This window comes from Strix aluco, chromosome W (assembly GCF_031877795.1).
Source record: "Strix aluco isolate bStrAlu1 chromosome W, bStrAlu1.hap1, whole genome shotgun sequence".
In the NCBI taxonomy this organism is placed as follows: domain Eukaryota; kingdom Metazoa; phylum Chordata; class Aves; order Strigiformes; family Strigidae; genus Strix; species Strix aluco.
The window spans coordinates 2683522-2705493 of NC_133970.1; the positions used below are offsets into that span (position 1 = coordinate 2683522).

Genomic DNA, 21972 nt, shown 5'->3' on the forward strand with positions numbered 1-21972 from the left:
ACGGCTGTAACCTAGTAAGTCATGTATAAATATCTTCTAGAGATCCATTATTCTTCATTTCAGGTCATCAAAAGCTGAAGACTCTACTGCTCCCCTTCAGACTCCTATTCAATCCTCAATGCTTTTGCAAATGCTGCCAGAATAAATTTTCATTTATTTATCAGCTTTAGAGGGCTTCAAAAGCTATGACCAAAGAGCAGAGCTTGTCTGCAGAAGACAACGTGACTGCTATTTACTCCCCTTAAGAACAAGTCTTTAAAGAAATACTCTATATAATGTACAGTTATGGTCCAGTTTCACTTTTTCCAACACAAAACAGGAGTTTCCTGCCATGGAGGGGACACACCGATGGATCAGGAGGAGGGTGGGGACAGAAGGGAGGCAGGGGGAGCAGCTGAACAGGTTCCTCTGGGTACCACCAAACCAAGGGACCTCTCCAGCTCCTCAGCTTGGGCGAACGCCCCGGCTGCCTTGTGATGGTATTTCAGAGCAAGACCTACGAATGCATCAACTTTTTCCCCACAGAGCTCCCCTTCCCACAGGAAGAAAACCTGGGGGAAGAGGCCAAAGGGAGCCACCGTGCACCACGGCGCGTCTGGACAACGCCGAAATCAGCACTGTCGGGCCTATCACGGGAAAAACCCACCATGTAGAGGGAGCCTCTGGTTTCTCTTTCTTCCACCCTCGTAAGGAAGTTGTCCCGTCTTGCCCTGCTTGTCCCCCCGCACTGTCGGACACCTCCCAGGCACCTGCAGGGAGTGTTTGAAAATACAACGTGGAAACCCCAGAACCCCCCCAAAAAGGTCCCTGCAGGTGTCGTTGCTATCAGCATGTTAATGCACGGGGCCGGAGGAAGAGGCATCACTTTGATGCCGCGAGATCTGCAGCTCAAGGCAAGCTGAAGCTGCTGAGTTCTTCTGCTCACGTGTACCTGAAACCCCTGCCCTTCTCACCCAGAGAAACATCAAAAATACATATTTATTTCACCATTCCCTTCCTTTCACATCACCTCCCTGCTTCACAAATAGTTTTGGGGGTTTTTTTTAATTAGATCTGAAGTCACCTCGAGCAGACAACGCCAGGAATGGAGGATTTGACGTGGCACGGAAGAGGAGTTCCAGCCACAAGGTCACCCCAGGACAACAGGTCAACCAAGGCTGGGTGCACCCCTGAACCCCACAACTCTATGCCTGTAAATACTTGTCCAAGTGGGAGAGTTCCCACCGAGCCTGATTTTTGATTTTAAAATGAATGCTACAGAACACCAGATTTAACCTATAATGAAATAGAAGAGGGAAGCATTTGAATTTGAGTGGGATTTGTTAAGAAAAGCGTAAGTGGTGGCATTGCACAACATGTTCCACAGAGTATAAAGGTCCAACTGAGCCTTTCTCTACATCTGATTTTATCAAGAAAGAGGAAAAAAAAAAAGCAGCAAGAACATAAAAGCCTGTGTGAGCCTTATCAACAGCCTGGGGAGGATTCATCCCCACAGCAATCTCTCTGTGCTCTCTCTTCCTCAGCCCTACTTTCACCTCCCTCATAGCACAAGAACCCCTTCTTATCATAATTAACAATTTTAATGTATGGATTGTTTCAAGCCAATTACATCAGCCCGTTATAGGCGGTTTCACAAAGTTGCATTTATAATTCCAGTAATTTACACTTGGAAACAAAGACTTACAAAGGGAAAAGGTTACTGGAGGTTTTCAAAATAATCAGGAGCTTTGGTTATTAGTGACGCTTTCGAAATACAACCTGAAGTCTAACGGTGGTGTCGGGAAAGTCTCTACCGAGTATTTGCGTAGACTAACGGAGGAAACGTGAGAAGGGGGAGTAAAAGCCTCTCTCACTGCATCCAGGGTTTTCGGCTGTCACCTCTGACCTGAGGTAGGAATGATGTTTTCAGCCCCCGTTGCTTGAAAAATATTTCCGAGAAGACTTTTTGTCTTGCCTACGGGCTCCAGCAGGCCATTATCTAATCCTCGTTTTTACAAGTATTTTCCACAGGTAAACATAGGGGCTGTTGTTTTTCTATTTGCTAGTTGAAAAGGGGAAACAAAGGCTCGTCCGGAGCCCAGTGTGGGTGATGTGCCCCCGGCACGGTGACCTAGAAAGCATCTCCAGGAGCTCAGCTCAGACCTGGAAGGAAGGAACTCTGAGGACAAGCATCAGCTCCCACCGACGGAGCGGTGGCAGCAAGGCAATTTGGACTTCGGTCTCGCTGCGAGCAGCACCCACCCGGGTGCTAATTAACACCCCCGGTGATTGCAATGACGTGGACATCTGGCTGCTGAGAACAACATGAGCCGAGTCCAACTGCTGCTGTCTGGTGAGCTCTTCCTCTGGTTCAGACCTCATTTCTTTTCCAAAGTCTTCCACCCTGGCACCCTACGGGCTTTGCCACGCTTGCCAGACCCATCCGCCTTCTCCCGGACCCATCAGCCACCTGTGGCACAGTAAATCATGCTCCTCTCTTGGCAATCTCCCCTTCCCTTGCCGACGGTGCACAGACTGATCCTTGTGCTCCAGCCCTCTGCCTTTCTACCCCAGCTAAAGATCTGCTCTCCCTCTCGCATCTCGTGGCTGGCTGCCAGCTCACAGCTACACAGTGAATATAGAACTTTTCATCTCTGCCAGCCCATGCTCCCACCCCGACACCTCCCTCTGCCAGCACTGGGGACGACACTGGCATCTCTAACCTAGACTTGGACTTTTCCCCAGAACCTTTTCTCAGCAGAACATCCTCAGGGAGCTGCTACGCAACCCCAGTTCTTGCTTTGATATTCGTCTTTCAACCACTTTCACGTGGCTTTACTTGATTATATCAAGAACAACCCTGCTCCACTCACACCGACCCCGAGGGCCGCTGTTGAAGCCCATTTTCCAACCTGGTTTTGTGGAGGACCGTGTCACCCTCTGCTTTGCGTTCCTCTCTGGGCTCTCTCCCCTGGCACATCAAACAGGAGATAGCGGTCTTCTCTCCCTGCTCCTCATTTCACTTTGAGTTGAGAAGTCCTTTCTCATTTCTGACTCGCGTAACCGCATTTTTAAACATGTTTCTTCACCTTTTGCCTGAGCGCTTTCACCTGTGAGGTGAACACACGTACACTAAGGGGCTGGTATGAAAAACTGCAGAGCTCTAACCCACCCGAGTTCCTGCATCCTTGAGGGAACGGCCTCAAGCTGCGCCAGGGCAGGGTCAGACTGGCTCTTAGGAAGGATTTCTTTGCAGAAGGGGTTGTTGGGCGTTGGAATGGGCTGCCCAGGGCAGGGGGGGAGTCCCCATCCCTGGAGGGGTTGAAGAGTCGGGTTGACCCAGCGCTGAGGGATCTGGTGGAGTTGGGAACGGTCAGTGTGAGGTTCATGGTTGGACTGGAGGAGCTTCAAGGGCTTTTCCAACCAAGATGATTCTGGGAATCTGATTCTGTGATCCTGCCTTCACCTCAGAGCTGAAGCACCTGACAAAGTCTGAGGGGAAAGAAGGCAGCAATCAAAGGCTTCTGATTTTTTAATTTTTTTTTTTTATCGGGGCTCACCCCGTTTCACCGGTGTGGGGGGAGATGTGTGAATTTAAACCCAGGACGACCAGCCCGGCCTTGCCCAGGGCGGCCTGAGGGCGGACTCCCCGCCGCCCGCCTTCCCGCCCAGCACGCCCCTGCCCCTCAGCCCCACAGGCCCCGCCCCCTCCCGGGGCCCCGCCCAGGAACCGGCTCCGCCGCCCAATAGCGCGGCGGCGAGCGGGGGGCGTGGCCGCACCGCCTCCTCCTCCGCGCCTCCCCCCCGCCTCCTTCCCCGCCGCCGCCGCCCCCCCCCGCCCCTCCGCCGCCGCCGCCGCCCGCGGCCGCCGCCGAGGGGAGCTGCCATGGGACAAAAGGCGCGCTGAGGAGCGCGGCCCCAGCGCCCAGGCCGCGCCCGCCACGCTCGGTGCCCGCCGCGGCATGGCGGCCCCGCGCCGCTAGGCCCGGTTCGGCTCGGCCCGGCCCGGCCCGCAGCGCCTCCCCCCCTCCCCTTACCCCCCCCCGCCATGCCGAGCGGCAGCACCGCCGCGGCCTCCCCCGCCGCCGCCGAGCCCGCCGAGCCGCCGCGCCTCCCCCCCCCTCCCCACCCGCCGCCGCCGCCGCTGCTGCTGCTCCAGCAGCGCCTCGCCGGCCTCGGCCTCCGCCACCGCGGAGGGGCGGCCCGGCGGCAAAGCCGGCGGCGGCAGGCGGGCTTGGCGCCGCCGCCCGACCCCCCCGGAGAGCCGGGGCCTGGCGGGGCGGAGGAGGAGGAGGAGGAGGAGGAGGAGGAGGCGGCGGCGGCGGCGGCGGCGGCGGGGGACGAGGGAGACCTGGAGGAGGAGGAGGAGGAGCTGCTGGCGGGGGAGGACGAGGAGGAGGAGGAGGACCCGGCCGCGCTGCTGCTGCTCTCCTCGTCCTCCTCGCCCTCCCAGCCGCTCCCGCTGCTGCCGGCGCTGGGCTCCGTCCTGCTCTCGCCCTCCTTCGATGCGCAGGAGGCGGCGGCGGCGGCGGCCGGGGCGCTCTGCGGGGCGGACGATCCTCAGGGCATGATGGCGGCGATGCTGTCCCACGCCTACGGCGGCGGCCTGGGCGGCGGCGGCGGCGGAGGGGGGGGGGCGGCGGCGGGCCTGAACGGCGAGCAGGCGGCACTGCTCCGCCGAAAGAGCGTCAACACCACCGAGTGCGTGCCCGTGCCCAGCTCCGAGCATGTGGCCGAGATCGTGGGTCGTCAGGGTGAGTGGGGGACCGGCGCGGGGGGACACCCCCAGTCCCCGGGTGTGGAGGAGGGAGGCGGCGGCGGGGAGGGGGAGGGGGAGCGGTGGCCTTAGGCCTGGGCCTGCTGCTCGTTCCCCGGGGGTTCGTGGCAAGGTTTACCCGTGGGGTGCCGGCTGGAGGAGCCCCTCGCCCCGGTAGTAGCTTTGTGCCCCGTAGGGCCTACCTCACCTCTCCCACCCCCCGGCCTCCCCACGGGGGAACGGCAGCAGGCCGGCCCCGCTTGAGAAGGCGAGAGCCAGCGCTGGGCTCGCTCAGACCTTGGCTTAGTTTGAGCTGTAAAACACAGGATATAGCCTGGCCCTGTACAGGTAAGTGTTGGCACAGGCTTCGGGCTTCAGTGACACTCGGCTTGTGGTTTTCAGTAAGAAGCTGCCTTTCGCCGTAAGAACTTTGGACCGTGTTTTCCAAAGACTTTCGGGTTAACTTGCTTGCCTTGCAGAGCAGGGTATGGGCTGACACCCTTCCTCCAGCTTTCCACAGCGCTCGCCGAGACAAAGTGGGACCTCAGGAGCCAGCGAGATGGAGAAAGGAGCCACGTGCAGCCTTCTTCTGTGTGAAAGCCCTTGTCTTTCTGCTCGGGTTGTGGCTTCCTGTTGATCGCTATTGCTACACTCCGTGGGTCTCTGTTACGCCGTTAGGATAAGGTCATATCAGTGATGTCACGTTCGTTGCTGGCCTTTCATGTGGTCTCATGGGAGCGGTGCTTGGAGGAGGCAGAAAGATGATGCTTCACGCCAGCTTTCTGGCGGTGAACCTAATTTTAAAAGCACTTTTTATATCGCAAGAGAAGCGCTGTCAAGTGTGTGGGTCTGGAAATGCAGACAATGAAGTTGCCGCTCTCTTCCTGTTCCCTTTCAGTGTTATTCTTTATTGGTCTGGGGGTGGTGTGTCTTGTTTGCTGATCGACTCCGATAACGAGCGGTTATGCTGTCTGGTCTCTCTACATCAATGTGGCTTTTGTTTCTTTTTCTCCTTGAGTATGGAAGAAATGGTAAAATTATTTTAAACCAGTGTGGTGCGATAAGAAATACCCGCTGAGCACCGATGCTTAGGCAGACTTTGGTTTTATCTTCCTACATTTATTTTAGGCAGCAGTCAAGGGTGGGTTTTTGTGCTGGGTGTGTCAAAGGAGAACGAAAGGCTGTGCTGCAAAAATTGGCAGGTAGCTTCCTCTGATGCAGACAAGTCCGTTCTGTTCAAGCAGAAAATATCTTTGAAGATGTTCAAACGCTATTTCTTGGAAGACTTTGCTCATGTGTCATTGGGGATGACAGGCGGCTGGGGGGGGGAATGGAAAACAGAACTGAAAATGGTTATTGCTACAGTCCTCTGAAAGAGAAATACAAACTAGTGGGCTTCAAGGACCAATTAGGCTGCCGTGTTTATTCTCCACCAGATCAGGATTGTTCTCTGTAGTACATTTTTCAGTACTTTGGGTCACTTAAAAACAAGATAATGGAGTTTGCATAGAAATAGGATCGTTGTTCCTGAAGAGCTCATTTGCTGCTTTTGCTTTTATTTCTTATCTGATGTCACGCTGTTTGGCTTGTGATAAAATATTTAGCCTCAGTGGGGAGGGATTGTATCATAAAAAGAATTAGGGCTATGAAAGAGGAAGGAGCAGAAGGAGAGCTAAAAAAACTGTTACCAAATATACTTGCATGAAAGCTTTGCGTAAGGAGGTCCTTCAAAATTCTCATTCAGGGGAGACTTATGCTTAGAGACTGACTTATGTAAGTTGTATTAGTTCCACTAAATATTTGTCAAATTTCTTAGAAATACTAGTCCTTGCGTCTCCTTTTATGGCCCAGATTGCATGGGCTAGAGGCTCCTGCTCTCCCATCCACCTGCCCTGCATGTGTCTGTGCTCTAGCCCAGCAGCTTGGTCTGCCTCGAGCAAGCCTGGCCAGAGCTGCATCCTTCACCGATCCTTCTGCTCTCTCTAAAAATGAAGATGCTGCACATTCTCTTCCTAGCACACATCGTAACCAGCTGGGTGCGTTATCTTGAACGAATTCAGCTGAAGTTTGATGCCAGACTCCTCTGTGCTGTGATACTTTAGTATCTAATTATGTAAGGGCAATGCAATTGGAATGTTACTGCTGATGGATTTTCACGAAGATTAAGTTGATATTCTTTCTTTTGCTGTCTTTGTGAGGTATAAAAAGAACTTGAAATGTCTGCAGCCTGAAAACATCAGCTCTGAAATACCAGGAATGCTGAGTTTGATTTAGGCTTTGCTGGAGGCCTCACTGCTGTGTCTGAAAGCATGTTTATTGTAAGTCCTAACCCCCTAACTGAAAGAGTAATGATAACCGGAATTCCACGGTATTTTTTTATCTAAATTTAATTTTTTGCACAGAGGAGGAGAATTTCCAGTCACTGTTTAGCAGACCAAAGGACCCCACGATTCCTAAGAGAGCTGTAAACAAACAAAAACCTTACGGTGCTTGCATTTACTTTATTTTTTTTTCAATTACGTGCAAATTTCAGAAATAAATATAGCCCTTCAGGCAGTGAAGTGGCGCTCCCACAGCCCTGCTCTGGGTCGCTGTGTTGCAGGTTCCCACGTGGGTAGCTGCGCTTGCTGAATCTCTGCTGGGAGCTGGGCACAGATGTGGGATGTCACAGCTATAGGAGGTGTTGGAGGGCCTGAAATGTACCTTGTGGTTGATGGTTTTCTTGTGAAGTACGTTGGAGGCGGCAGGGTTACTGTGACAGGAGTTTAATGTGTTGCTGCTAGAAGCATTTACATCAGCGGAAGAGGCTTAAGTAAGATTTTCTTTTAATGAATAGTAGGTGTTACTTTAAAAAAAAATTCTGTAGTATTTCTGAAACCTGACAGGTTTTGTGCTTTTTTTTGTTGTTGTTGCTTTTTTTAAATCTTAAATGTTCTCAACCTTTTCTTACTCCCCTTGTACCCCCCTGAAAATGAAGCTGACAGATACTGGTTAGAGTAGTGTAATGTAATTCTTTGTAGTCTTTGAAGTGGAAGAATCTCAAAGGTGAACAACAAAGGAAAAGATATTTGTATCCTTTTATTCTTGTTAAGGCATGTGACTAGGAGCCAGGAAAACTAGATTCCATTCATGGCATTGTACAGGCTTCCTGTATGAATTTGAACTAGCTGTTGAATCCAACCTTCGGTAAGTTGGCTGGTCGTCACGCTGATCAGAAAAGTGACTTCCTTTGCTGTCAGCAGCTAAAAATCCTGCATGTGCAAAGTTGCGTTGGTTTAAAAAAAAAAAAAAAAAGTTGGAGAAAGTGCTCTTCAGAAGTGGTAGCAAGAAAGCTGCATTGCTGAGGAGGTGGCCTTGTTTGCCTGAGAAGAGCTGGCATAGGGCGTATACCCAAAATTATATAAGCATGTATCCAGACTTAAAAAAAAAAAAAAACTTCTGGAGAGTTAACTTGGGAGGTTCTGGTTTAATCTCTAAATCATGTGAAGGACTTGTCAAAGTCTGCTGCGGATCACCTGAAAACTGTTTCTTCTAAGTAAAGCTGGTGGTGGTAACTCTGTGGCAGTTCTGCCCTGGTCTGGAGGGTCTTGAGAAGGATTTGCTAAGTGTAAGGGGAGTTTTCAGTGCCTGCTGCTACTTTCTTTACACTAAAAACCAAAAAAGTCATGTTTGAACACTAAAAGCTCTTTTGAATAGGGGAAAAAAAAAAAGGGATGGTGTCTGAAGACATGAACAGAAAGCCTGAAAGATGCTGGAAGGGACAAAAGTGTCCTGTAGAGAGATGCTTCATCCTTGAATGTATTAACCATCTTCTGATAATGATTGTTGGAATGTATTTGCTAATGCATTCCAGTGTTGTGGCTGTCCAAGTAACGTGATTTTTCCAAGTGTTTATATCCTCAATAAATCTGACAATAGTGGTTTTCTTCCCTAAGACATCACTGGAGTTGGAGCTACTTAACTCTAAAGCCTGATGCTTCTCTTTCTTCAGTAAGGATAGTTTGGATGGTGGCTGCAGAGCTTGAAACGGGCAGGGCAGCCTCCAAACCCCAGATGAGTAAGAGGAGGAGGAATGATATCATCCCATTTCACTGATTAAATCGATAATGACAAATCTGCTTTGCATGAGACGGCCTTGCAACTAAAATAACATTTTTATGCATATTTAATGATCTTGGGCTCCGTCTTTGCTCTTTGATTTTTGAATGTGGGCTCTTGAGCAAAATATTACTTTGCTTAAAATAGTCCTGTAACTTGAAACAAAAAAATCATTCTGATAAGTTGGTAGCTGATAACTATCTAGCCAAATAAAAACAATAGCTATCACTCTTGGGGAGTGGGAACAGTGCTAAAACAATCCTGGAGCAAGTACTTGTGTTAGCGAGTACAGTAGATAGATGTCCTCTAGTAGAATAATTATAGTCTTTTCAAGAACTATATGTCTGGTTTTATGTCTCGATATGTTGTGATGATAATGTTACCGAGTTGCTGACAATACTTTACATAGCCTCGACTTAATTGTTAACCTGTAAGAAGTAGTCAGAAAAAGCATAGCTAACTAGTATGAATTCCTTTTTTTTTTTTAAACTGAGTGCTTAAGATTTCCACTCAAGAATAAGTTTAATTTGCATGACTGAAGTCATCACATATCTCTCTGTCAGTTGATTGCCACAGACAACAAAGACCACAGGTTCAGCTAAATTATTTTCAGTGAAAGCTGAAAAGGCAGTTACACCTCAGATTTTTTTTTTTTTGCATCTTCTATAACAAGCAGGTTATTAAATGCTATATTAAATGGCTTGTTCTAAAGACTGAAAGAAAACTTGAGCTTTAAAATCCAATATAAAAGCTCTTTTTCTGACAAGTTGAAGGCTCATCACTTTTAGAGCCTGGATCTCCAGGAACTGAAACACGTGAGCGTGCTGTGGCCTGGCAGAGTCTGAAATCGCTGCTGAAGTTTCTGCGGCCTTTTGCTCCGGTGCTGTGTAACAAACATCATTTCAGTTCTGCCGTTTGTCACTTGTGCTATGCAAAGATCCAACTCAAGTTGCAAAGTGTGTCAGAAGGGTGCAAGTTCTCCAGCTGGGATCATCAATCCTCAAGTCATAAATGCTGCTCTTGTCTGGCTTGTTGGGTGGGAAGCACACCAAATACAGTGCACACTCAGGAGATTTTTCTCTTTGTGTAGTCTGCCAGAAATTCTGTAGATTTTCGTTTCTGGTATTCATACGTTAATACCTGCATCAGTAAGATTTTTGGATGAAGCTGAAATTAAAATAATCAAAATCTTGTGATGTAAAATGCCAATTCCTACTCCTCTGGTCCTTTTGTTTTTCTTGTAGAATTGCCGTGTTCTAAAAGAGCATGTGTTTTTAAGTTTATAACATACACATACAAAAGAAATCCTGATTAATGTGCTCCTGAACTGCACTGGATTAACCTTTCTGTGGCATGAGAAAAGGGTGATGATTTTTTTTTAAGCTGTTGGTAAAGTCAGCAGATGTTGTGTGTTTCCCTGTCTTAGCCCCTCTTACCCTCTCTTCTAGTACACTGTGGTCTGAATTTCTGGAAGAGAAACTTTGTTCTAAACAAAGTGTTGGATCTCAAAGATCTTAAATTTGTTTTTGATGCAATACCTCCACCCCACAGGGCCAATTCCCTATTGCAGGCAAAAAATGTAACAGGGATAGGGTTGCAAACTTGCTGTAGCAAAAAAAAAAAAAAGGCTGCTGAGAACTAGAACATTTTTGTTTAATCAAAAGAAAAGGCCAAAAAGCCCTACATCAAGCATTTGTTTCCAATTTCAGTTGCTCTTTAAGAATGTCTTCTTTTTCTCTCTCTTTCAGGTATTCCTTTAAGTTCATGAGATCTTGCCAGCATCCGAGATCTCAGTTTCCTTCACTGGTGTGAGTCAGTAATTCTGCGGTCTGCACCAAGTTCTCTGCTGCTCCTTTGAACAAAGACACAGTATCTCTTTTTACCCTCTAGTTCGTTTTACATTTGACAATATACTGCGGAATTTTGTGTATAAAACCACCGCTCTAGCAGCATTTTTGAATCGGGGCTTTGGTGTCGGTGAAGATTTGCACATTTTTTTGCAATCTTCCTTTTTTTGGCCCTCTTGGCGTGCTGCGTGGCATGCTGAATGGTGATCCCTTTTAATATCCTCCTTGTGCAGGTCGGGTTTCCCCCCGCTGTTGCTCACACCGATCTGCTTCATTCACTAGATCAACGTTCTTCATGAAAACAACTTTTTTTCCTGTAGCAGTTTTATTTATTGGACATACTCCCTCTCTTATTTTCTACTACCGTATCTGTCTAATTTTGCTCAGCAGCTGCTACCTTAGTCCTGGTGCTGCAGTAGTGCAAGTAATTAATAATACAAGTTGCTGCCCTCTGGCTCTTTTGCTGCGTGTAACTTGTTTACTGAGTTGCCATCTGTCTTGGGAATTGGAGTATTCCTCTGCCTCTGAGATTGCTGATGTGATAGATTGTCCCAGCCTGACATAAAGAAGGAAACAGTGTGCAGGCTGACTGCTTCATAAATTGATTGATAAATTGATACACACTTAAGAAATCTCTAATAAAGAGTTTGTACACAGTTCTTGAACAAGGGCTTTTGGTTTCCAAAAGAGGGAAACATCCCTGAGAGCTTCTGAGCAGCCTTCCTTTGGGAAAATTTCTCAGCATTGTCAGAGACTCTTAAAGCTCCCCTCTTTTCCCATCTGTTAGCTTGGCAGCCAAACGAAGTCCTGCTCCCTGTGGTCTGGCACCACCGAGGGGCTGACTGATTCCTTGGCTTTTGGTTAAAGTGCTTGGGATCTCCAGGTTGTCCTTCTGGTGCCTCAAGCTTCAAGTGCTGGTCTGGAAAGTACCACGTCTAAAACTCCTTCTGCAGTCCTAGCTGAATACTGACAGGTAGGAAAGTTGTGTATCATCTTAGCATTCGTACACGTAAAAAATACAAAGCAAAAGAAGTGGTCAGTTGCTCCTCAGAAATGGGTAAGTGTGATGGAATTATAATGGGAGCAGTCTCAGTCGCTATATATAGCGTGAGTCATATTGAAATGTTCCACAGGCAGGCACAGGGGTTTGGGAACTGCCGTGTAACTAAAAGCCTTTGATTGCAGCGGTAAGTTAATGAGGGGGTCAGGAGGCAGGGAAAAATGTCTTTGGTAGAAAATGCTCCAATTTTTATTTTTCTTGACTTGTATGCCATCATTCCTTCTCTTGGAGTAACTTTATCAGAGTGGCTGTCAGTTGAGTTTTTCTTTCTCCTCTACGCTACTCACTAGTTAACCTACTTGTAGCATTGCTTATTGTAGTGTTGTATTAGCTATTACCCGTGTACAGCACTTCTGAGGTACAGTTGTTGTCTAAAACCATTAATACAGCCACACTCCAGAGCAGAGAGCCAGAACTTTGTTCCCAGGTTTTAGATCATAATGATATCAGTATCGTGTTTGGATCATAAATTTGAGAAGAAGCTCTGGTGGGTTCCCACGAAGCATCCCTACTGTGATAAGTGGAAAAATTCTTGTAGAAAATACAACCTGCTGAAGGGCAGGAGCACAACTAGCCTGTGGGGAAAAGCCTTTGCCCAGGGGACATTAATCTCACAACTCTGTGTGTGTGTGTTTCAGGTGGCCACCTCCAAGGAAACCGCAGCTTGGGTAGCACCCGGGAGGAGATTGCTTTGGTTTGCTAGGTGAACAAAATGGCTGTTGCTTAAAATCTGTGTGCATCCATGTCCCCATTTAAGCAGTTAGCTGCTCTCCTTTGGGGACTGCCTTCTGTTCCCAAACCTGCCAGCGACCTGCCCCGCGAGCTTGAGCAAATCCCAGCTGCAAGCTGCGCCTGTCTCTTGGTGTATCCACATTTGTTAGCTCTCTGGCATGTATCATGTCTAGTTGTCACACGGGAGCCCTAATCTTACCACCTAATTAACCCAAATAGTGATCAGACTATTATCTGTACTATATAATGCTAATGGAGAGCTGTTAAAGCTGTTGGTGGTTGGTCTAGTCCTGTATTTGGAAGGGATGCTGCGCTCTGCAATGAGGTATCTCTCAGCTTACCTCTGGCTGGAGAGAAAGCTGCATAAAAATAAATGGAAACTTGCTTTCAGAAAAATCGGTTTGATAATTATTATCCAAGTTTAGGCTCTTAAAATTGTTTTAAAAAAAATTAAAAGCTTTATTTTTACAGCCTTCCTTGCTAAAATCAAAATGCCACAGGGGCCATAGCTGCCTGAGTAAAGGGTTTTGTGCAAATTGGTATCTTTTGCAAGTGCAGAGAAATTACTTTATCTTCCTTGAACCAACTAACTATATTCAACAGTCAGTTGAAAAAAAAAAAAATTGTCAGGAGTTGAATTTTCTCCAGTCCATGAATTAAAACAAAGTGTGAGATGAATTAATTGATCTTAGGTGAAAGCAGATGGTAACCTGAGTCAGTCCCTCAACTGGCCAGACAACAGGTAGTATTTTGTATGACTTTAATAACCCAGAGAAGTACCAAAAATGTTCTGGTCTTGTGTAGCCAGCCTGCTTGAGGAGTATTAACCATTAAACAGTGTAGAATAGGATTTTTGTTTTCTGTCTCAATGCAGCTTCATCTCTGCTTAATAAATGGGGCATAAATCAGTTTTCTACTGTATAATCACAAACTGGATAGATGTTTTTAGCCATGTCACAACTGAAGGGATGCACTGTGTTTAAGCAAAAGAATGCAGCTTGTACCACCAGCTCTTCTGAAAAATAGGTAGAGCAGTCATTCTTAATGAAGTAGATGAATTTTGGGTTGTTAATCAGGTGGGCAGTGTTATGCTCTGCAGCCCCAGCAGCTGTTGGCCTTCTGGTACATCCAGTGCTTCAGTCTCTGCAAATCCTTCCTTACCTTAGCTGCAGGAGTTCCCACTTCCCAATTAAAAGCTTGTGGCAACCTAGCAATGAAATAAGGGCTGTGCCAGCTTGACAGACTCCACTTTTAAAGCTGTGTCTGCACCCAACAGTCACAGGTTCATCAAAAACAAAGAGCCCTGTGCAGTCCCTTTGCTCCTTGGCATGCCCGGTGGTGCTGTGCCAGCCCCTGCGGATCTGCAGGGACTTCCCAGACTCTGCCTTTACTTTCTAGGTAAGGAATTAGCCACAGCTTTACTCGCAGCTCATGGTTCCAGGTTGACATGACTAATTACTCTGTCGCCACCTCCTTACTGGGTGTCAGTGTATTACCAAAGCTGTGGCCTGAGTGCTAAAGACTGTATTCAGAGTGGAGGCTGTAATACAGTATTGCCTTTCATCAGATAACGGCAAACCTACTGAAAAATATATTCCTGTGAACTACAGCTTTCTCTTTGGTGCTAACAAGCTGCGGAGGCCAATCTGTGAGATCTGCCCTTTGCCCGCGGTTGCTCTGGGGCTGATTTGGAGGACGCCAGGTTTGTCTTGCCTCCTGTGGAAGAGAGGAGTTGGTGCTAATGCAGCTTCACCCGGCTCGCTGCTCTCGCAGCCCGGGTGTCTTCCCACAGGATTTGTGTGTCTCAAGAGCTGGAGGAGGTTCTCAGGTTTGATCCCCTTAGCTCAGTACTCCTCAGGAGCAGGGAAGGAGAACAAGCTGCTATTGTCACTTGATGGAGGTTCACAGGGGCTGCTCACTGAATTTTTACCCACTGTGACTTCCAGGTTTCTACTTAAATAAACTTTCACCTTTTTTTTTTCCTAACAACTGGGGAGGCAAGGTTAAACAGCCATGATGCTAAGAAAGTTTGGGTTCCCCTGCATGCCTGGACCCCAATTTCACAGCACTTGGCAGGAGGACTGTGGTGGGTACGAGGCGTGTGTCCCTGCGTTGCTGAGCTGCATTTTACTTTTTTGGGTGGTTCTTGGCTGCCAGCCCCAGGCTGACTGGTGTGGTGCGAGGCAGGCGTGCACAGGGTTGCCGCTGCGGTCGCTTGGCTCTGCTGGCTCCCTTGGGGAGTTTCCCTTGTCGAGTAAATGGCCTGAGATTGGGTTTGACCTCTCTCGAACTGCTTGTGATGATGAAAGGTGAAAGTTGGAGTGATGGGTGAGGACTGTGGGTGCTGTGGCTGTGATGCTTAACCCTCGCTTCAAGGGGAAAAAAAAAATAATCTGTCTTCCTATCACCTTTTTTTTAATAAGGAAGTATTTGATCATTTTAAATTGGTAGTGTATGAGGTAAACAATTCCTTCAGAGCTACCCTTAAGTTTCTTGGGGACTATAATGTTCACAGTGTGTTTAAAACGTTCAGTCAAATAATCCTCTTGAGGGAAAATGGGGAGGAGGCTTGAGAATGATACAAGTCAGCCGGCACAGGATGAGCGCTGCCTGCAGGGCTTGGTGTGGGCTCAGCTCCTCGTCGGGTGCCTGGGCAGGCAAGTACTAAATCTTTGCCTAAATAAAAGCAAAACTAAAGGATTTTTGCTTTAACCATGTCAGTTGTGGCTGAGTGTGCTGCGTAGGAATGCCTATAGTGCTGGACCAAGTGTGGTAACCTTGTATTGTATTGACTTCCTTTATCATAACAAAACTAAAATTAGTTTGAAGGGCTTGATTAAACTGAATTTTCAGTCTAGAAGTCCCCTCTTCAGGCTTTTTTTTAATCTCTGGACTTCAAAATCTTCGATGCAATGATCTGATGATTTACAGCAAAAATGTGGGGCGGTGTTATTTTTATTTTTCCTTTGTCTTTCTGTGTCTAAGCTCGGGAGATTGGGAAACTTCTTGATTCATCCTTCGGCCACATGACTTCATAGCTGGCCGACCTTGTGTCATCGTGGCCACAGCTGCCTCTGGATGCCCTGAATTGTCGGAGAGGGGATGGGATCAGCCATGCTTCGTATCATCGCCTCGGTAGTGACTAAGGGAGGAGGGTGGGAAGCCAGAGCAGCTGAGTAAAAGCAAATAGAAAAATCATCCTGCTGGAGTGGTAATAATGGGCTACTGACCTTGTGTTTTGCCTTGACTTTGTCTGTTGAGGGGTTTTCCAGCACTCCTTGCGGACAAAACCCAGCGGGTATTGACTGACTCATTCAGAAATGTTGGGTTTCATATGTGGTGACTTTCTTCAGTTCTTTCTGACTTTTCAGATAAAGTTTTGAGGTTGACCTTGACGATCTGTGGAGTCAGCTTTCCATTGAAGCCAGCTTTCTGATGTTTAAAAGTCTTGTTCTGTCGCTGCAGGGAGTTGAGGCAGCGTTTGGCCTCTGCTTTCTAGGTATGTGATTTGTACCTTAAAAGAAATTTCTGCCCACCTTGGCCTGTGCCATTCTGCAGCCTGAGGAAGAAAGGCAAGAAGGCTTTTTTTTTCACACCAGTGTGGTTTGGAAATGTGGCTTTGGCAAAGCAATCTTGGAGTTTGCAGCTGAAATGGCAAACGGAGCTGAAGGTGCAAACTTCTAATTTGATTTGAGCTTCTAAAACACCAAGAAAAGCTTTTTTTAAAATATAAACTGTAAGAATTGGTAAGGCGCTTTGGGATCTAGGATTAAGCAGGCTCTGAACTGTGGTATATAATAAAGAATTATATAGCTATTTATATATGTGTATGTCTTGTATTAGATGCTCCTAGTGTTCTTTAAATGCTGCCTCTAATTTTTGGGAAATAAGGTTATATGCTTGGGTGGAATGGAGTGAATGAAAGTAATCTGTAAATTGGAGAATAATTGCTACCCATCTGACTTTAGTTTTAGGTGTTCCAGTAAAAAGGGCTCGACTGGTGTGAAAACTTCAGCAGCACCATTTTAGGGATTCTCGTGGGTTTAAGGTGTGAGCCCACCATCTTTTCTGAGTAACTGTGAAGGAATGGGAAGCGGAGCGGGCGAGCAGATTTACTTCCAGGGAGAAAGGCAAACAAAGAGATGGGGGGAGTAAAGGCAAATTGCCAAAGAGGGCTGCTGCTGTCTGTTACGAGCTGGGAAATGGCATGGCTTCAAAGGATGTGTGTTCTGCTTCCTTAGGGCACCTCACGCCTGTGTTTTCCTTTTTTTTTTTTTAATCTGGTAGCACGCTCATGCCCTTCTCGGTGGGCTGTGGTGGGAGGTTGAGGCTTCTGGGTTTGTTCTCTCCTACAGACACTTGCTGCTCTTGCAGAACTTCTAGTTTGGCTCTCGAGATCTCCATCCCCCTCCTTTGCACAGCTCTGCCTGTGCCTCCCTCCTTCCCTTGCTGGGAGCCCTCCCGTGTGCTTTCGGGTGGAGGTAGGGCCTCCCAGAGCCCTCCAGACGAGCTGTTGAAGATAATGAACTTCCTCTCCAGCTGTGTCCTGGAAACAAAGGCCTGTTGTGTTCAGCCTTTGTCCTTGCTGTGAGCAGGGGCCCTGCAAGAAGCAGCTTTTCCTTCCCTCTATTCCCAACCAGCATCTGCATATTTGCGCTTTTTTTTTTTCCATTAGCAGATAGTCCTGAATAAGTGTGTCTTTGAGTGGCTTTCGAACTGTAAAATTACCACTAGTGGTACCTTGGGTGCAAGGGACTGACAAAACACTCTTTCAAGAGACTACCCAGACAGTTAGGAGATACTTAACGAGGAAAATGGGAACAAATTTCACTCTGCAAGTGGAGTGATGCTTAAAACACTTGGTCTGCAAATGTTGCTTGTAGTTGTTTCAAGATGAAGTTTGCTATAAAACGGCATTTAGTGTGCCATGCTTTTGAATTTGTGTTAAAATAGGTTAAATTCAGGTCAGACTGAATCCAGTAGACTGTCACGGACCTACTCGTGTCTCTTAATTTTGGTTTGTGTCTTTTGGTTTTGCCCTGCCTGCTTTTCTGGTCCTGCGAAGGTGCTTCTGCGTGCACCATGCCAAAATGCCTTTAGCATCTTAGGAAAGAGCCTGCTGCCACTGTGTCCTAGCAAACGTTATATTTCAGTCCCCCAAAATCAAAGACAAACGTTCCATTAGCTTTTTGCTTCTCTTTCAGACTATTTTTACCCAGTTAACGAGAGAAATTCCACGTAGGCACAGAATATTACGTAGTAAGCCTTATTTGCATGCAACAAACTGCTTGAAGTCCTACTTGATAGTTCAAGGAGTGGCTCCTTCACCCCCCAGGGAAGAGTAAGGTTTAAATAACACTTATCGATAACAGGAGGCAAATGAAGAGTTCTCAGTAAATCAATAATTTTATCTATATCCTACACAGGTTGTGATACAGACCCTTCTCTCACTTGTAAATGTTTAATTTGCTTTTAGGGCACGCTTGTCGTGAAGGGCTGGTGTATCAGCACGCAAGTATGAGTAAAACTGCTTTTGCTGGAGCTTAGAAATAACTGCAGGGTACCCAATCAATAGGAAAAACTTAAACCCGCCGCTATTCCTGCGATAATCATGAACGTGGCTGTTGGTAGGAAAAAGCCATCCACGTTTATTCACGGTCTAATAGCAGTTGAGGAGATGGCAGGTTAAACCAGCCCAAGAAACGCTGCTAAAATAGTTTGTGGCCGTGTCAGAGGTCTGTTTGGAAATAATAGGTAGAAGTTGGGACTGCTTTCTCTAATGTGGCTTGCAGAGATAAAAATGGCAGCTTCTGGTTTCACCCTAGGGTTTCTTGAAACTCTCAAACAGCTTAAAATAGATGGCTTTCTTGTGGCTTTCTAAACTTAGATTCAACTTGCATGTGTTTCCTTTAAACAGGTTGCAAAATCAAAGCACTAAGGGCCAAGACAAATACTTACATTAAGACCCCCGTTCGTGGAGAAGAACCCATCTTCGTTGTCACGGGACGAAAAGAGGACGTAGCCATGGCCAAAAGGGAAATTCTCTCAGCTGCTGAACACTTCTCCATGATCAGAGCGTCACGCAACAAGAACGGTCCTGCCCTGGGAGGTTTGCCCTGTACCCCCAACCTGCCGGGCCAGACGACGGTCCAAGTCAGGGTGCCTTACCGTGTAGTTGGGCTGGTGGTGGGACCGAAAGGAGCAACAATCAAAAGAATTCAACAGCAGACCCACACCTACATAGTCACACCCAGCAGAGACAAGGAGCCCGTCTTCGAAGTCACGGGAATGCCCGAAAACGTCGACCGTGCGCGCGAGGAGATCGAGATGCACATAGCCATGAGGACCGGGAACTACATCGAGCTGAACGAAGAGAACGATTTCCACTACAACGGTACGGATGTCAGCTTTGAAGGAGGCACTCTCGGCTCCGCCTGGCTCGCTTCTAATCCTGTCCCTCCGAGCCGCACCAGAATGATTTCTAATTATAGAAATGACAGCTCCAGCTCCTTGGGAAGTGGCTCCACCGATTCCTATTTTGGAAGCAATAGATTGGCTGACTTCAGCCCGACGAGTCCGTTCAGCACAGGCAACTTCTGGTTTGGAGAAACGCTGCCTTCGGTGGGCACGGAAGACCTCGCGGTCGACTCTCCGGCGTATGACTCCTTACCGACTCCTTCCCAAACCATTTGGACCCCTTTTGAACCTGTAAACCCGCTCTCTGGCTTCGGTAACGACCCGACTACTAACGCCAAGCCTCAGCGCCGAGGGAGCCAACCATCTACTCCTCGCCTGTCACCCACTTTTCCAGAAAGTCTGGATCACCCGTTGGCTAGGAGAGTGAGGAGCGACCCACCGAGCGCCGGCCACCAAACCGGCCTTCCCATCTACATCCCTGCTTTCTCCAACGGTACCAACAGCTATTCCTCTTCCAACGGTGGCTCCACGTCCAGCTCGCCCCCCGAGTCGAGACGGAAGCACGACTGCGTCATCTGCTTCGAGAGCGAAGTCATTGCGGCCCTGGTCCCCTGCGGCCACAATCTCTTCTGCATGGAGTGTGCCAACAAAATCTGTGAAAAGGAAACGCCATCGTGTCCCGTTTGCCAGACAGCTGTTACTCAGGCAATCCAAATTCACTCTTAAATATATATAGATAGTATTATATGTGGACTTTTAAAACTCTTAAAGGCATGGGTGTAATGGTACCCTCTAGTAAACTTCCTAATGAATTCTGACTGTTGGGCTTTCTTGGGATTAGGCTGAAGTTGTTAATAAAATTTCTACTTTCTCAAAAGGCTGCTACGGTAACACTAAACCTAGGTGGTCTCTGTCTGGTTCAGTGTAAGCAGATGGCACGTTTAGCAGAGATACATCTGGTGTGATGCTATGGCACAGCGAGGGGAAGTTTTCATCAATTACACAACTTTTAAAAAAAACAAATTTGACAGGTTTTTCTAAAGGATCTCTGTGAAGCGTTGGGACTTCTGTGCGCTGGCAGCAATGAACCTCGTCGCCTAAACGCAGAAGTACTCGTCCGCCATGGAGGGTTTGTGGCATTATCAATATATCAAACAACACTTCCAATGCTGCCTTCTTTACACTGCCAGTTTTGAAAAAAAAAAAAAAAAAAAAAAAAACAAAAAAAAAAACCAACAACAACAAAAAACAGGTTTGGGGAAATTATTTTTGCTTTGTGCAACAACTTATGCCTAATTCTTCAGCATTGCAAATACCTTTATTTTAAAGCATAGTTTGATTTATTGAAATGGGTGATGTTATTGGCAGGTTCAGCAAATAAATTATGGTGAGGCGGGGCTGGCGGGGGGGAGAGAAGCTGCCCGACACACCTCTCTTTCACCCGACGTGTGAGGGGCAGCGTGTTCAGAGGATCAGGAAGGTCTCAAGTTGTGAATTCCTACCCACTGCTTTTTCTTAATGTAATGTGGAAAAGTCTGGCTGGCTTCATCCCATTTCAGTAAGGGCTTTGGGATGCACATACTTCGACTAATAGTGAGGATGCTGACATTCCGTTCATTAGTCCGATCAAGCTGTTCTTAAATTACATTTTTAGAGAGTATCTAGTTCAAAATGTGAAGCATTTTTATGTTCAATCCATATTTGTCTTGCACATATATAAATATATATTTTATTTTTAGTAAGGAAAAGGAAAAAGGGGGAGTTGCGTACGTGCCCGTGTATTATTCATGACAGCAGCTGTGACAGTGGCCCTGCAATCAGTTTACTTCATTTCAAAACTGTCTTTCCAATCATAAAGAGGAGGGAAAAAAAAAAAAAATGTCTTTTGAATGCGCTTCTTACATTTCAACCTGTGGATGTTTCTAGCTCTTTCATCCTCAGTACGTTCCCAAATCTGTGCTGGCATATATTAAAACAACAAAAAAAAAAAAAAAAAAGACACAAAGTGGAGTTCTGGTGGATTTTTCTATTTTTTTTGAAGCATTATTTTCCCAAGACAAGACAAAGCTTTTTTCTCAGTATAACGAAAAGAAATTATATGTGTATTGAACTAGTAAATATACAGAAAATTTTATTTTTTATTTCCACTTGAAGAGTTACATTTCGTATAAAAGTTTACAAATAACGGTTTTTATTTTATGATTTTCAGTATAAGAGTTGCCTTGACGGCATATTACGTACTGCATAACTTTAATGCTATAATTGCTTGTAGAATAGTTCCATGTCAGTATTGAAACCTAATCTCTAGCTGCAGTCTTGTAGATATGAACAAATGTTCACTGAGCATGTATTTTGTATTTTATTGCATCGTACACCGCAACTAATAAGCCAAGGAATCGACAGACATTAGGTGCGTGTACCATTTCTATAAACCACAAACTAAGAATGATAAACTATCAATATAGTTTAGTATTTGCTAATTTTACTACACTTTTTGTTATGTATATGTAGGGAGGTCATAGGGATTATGAATTCAATTTGAGTAAAGTTTAAAAACCATATATTTTATGATAAAGGGCCTTTAACTTATGATGGCCAAAGCACTGATATTATATATTTGCTGTAAAGAGAATTATAAGAGTTTTATTTTTCTGATATTAAAAGTTACTTAATAAAGACTTGTTTCCATTAACTTGAATGTTTTGCTGTCTTCATGGTTGTCACTGGTGGAGGCTGGGGCTGCCTGACCCACCTTGGGGGGAGGGTTTCCCTGTGCTTAAAACACCGTGGCCCTGATTTTGGTGTGGCTGGGTGACTTCATGGGTGGAAAAATCTTGTTTTCTATTAATTTCTGACTTTAAAAAGCAACTTGTGCTCTTCCGGAGGGCCCAGCTCAGGGACTTGCAGCTCAGAGTTATGTTGGTGTAGCAGCATGGTGAACTATAATGAAGTATTTCATTGAATCAGAAAATCCCAGACTGGTTTGGGTTGGAAGGGAGCTTAAAGATCACCTAGTTCCAACCCCCTGTCGTGGGCAGACACACCTTCCACTAGCCCAGGTTGCCCAAAGCCCCGTCCAACCT

At 46.7% G+C, this 21972-nt stretch overlaps 1 protein-coding gene across 1 annotated transcript; it reads left to right on the forward strand.

Annotated features, from left to right (window-relative positions):
* Nucleotides 1-3863: 3863 nt before the first annotated feature.
* Nucleotides 3864-21581, forward strand: LOC141917560 (RNA-binding E3 ubiquitin-protein ligase MEX3C-like). The gene is made up of 2 exons (XM_074810835.1): nt 3864-4733; nt 18390-21581. Exons 1-2 carry the CDS (start codon nt 4028-4030, stop codon nt 19613-19615), a joined length of 1932 nt encoding a protein of 643 aa, XP_074666936.1. The 5' UTR covers nt 3864-4027; the 3' UTR covers nt 19616-21581.
* The last annotated feature ends 391 nt before the right edge of the window (nt 21582-21972 follow it).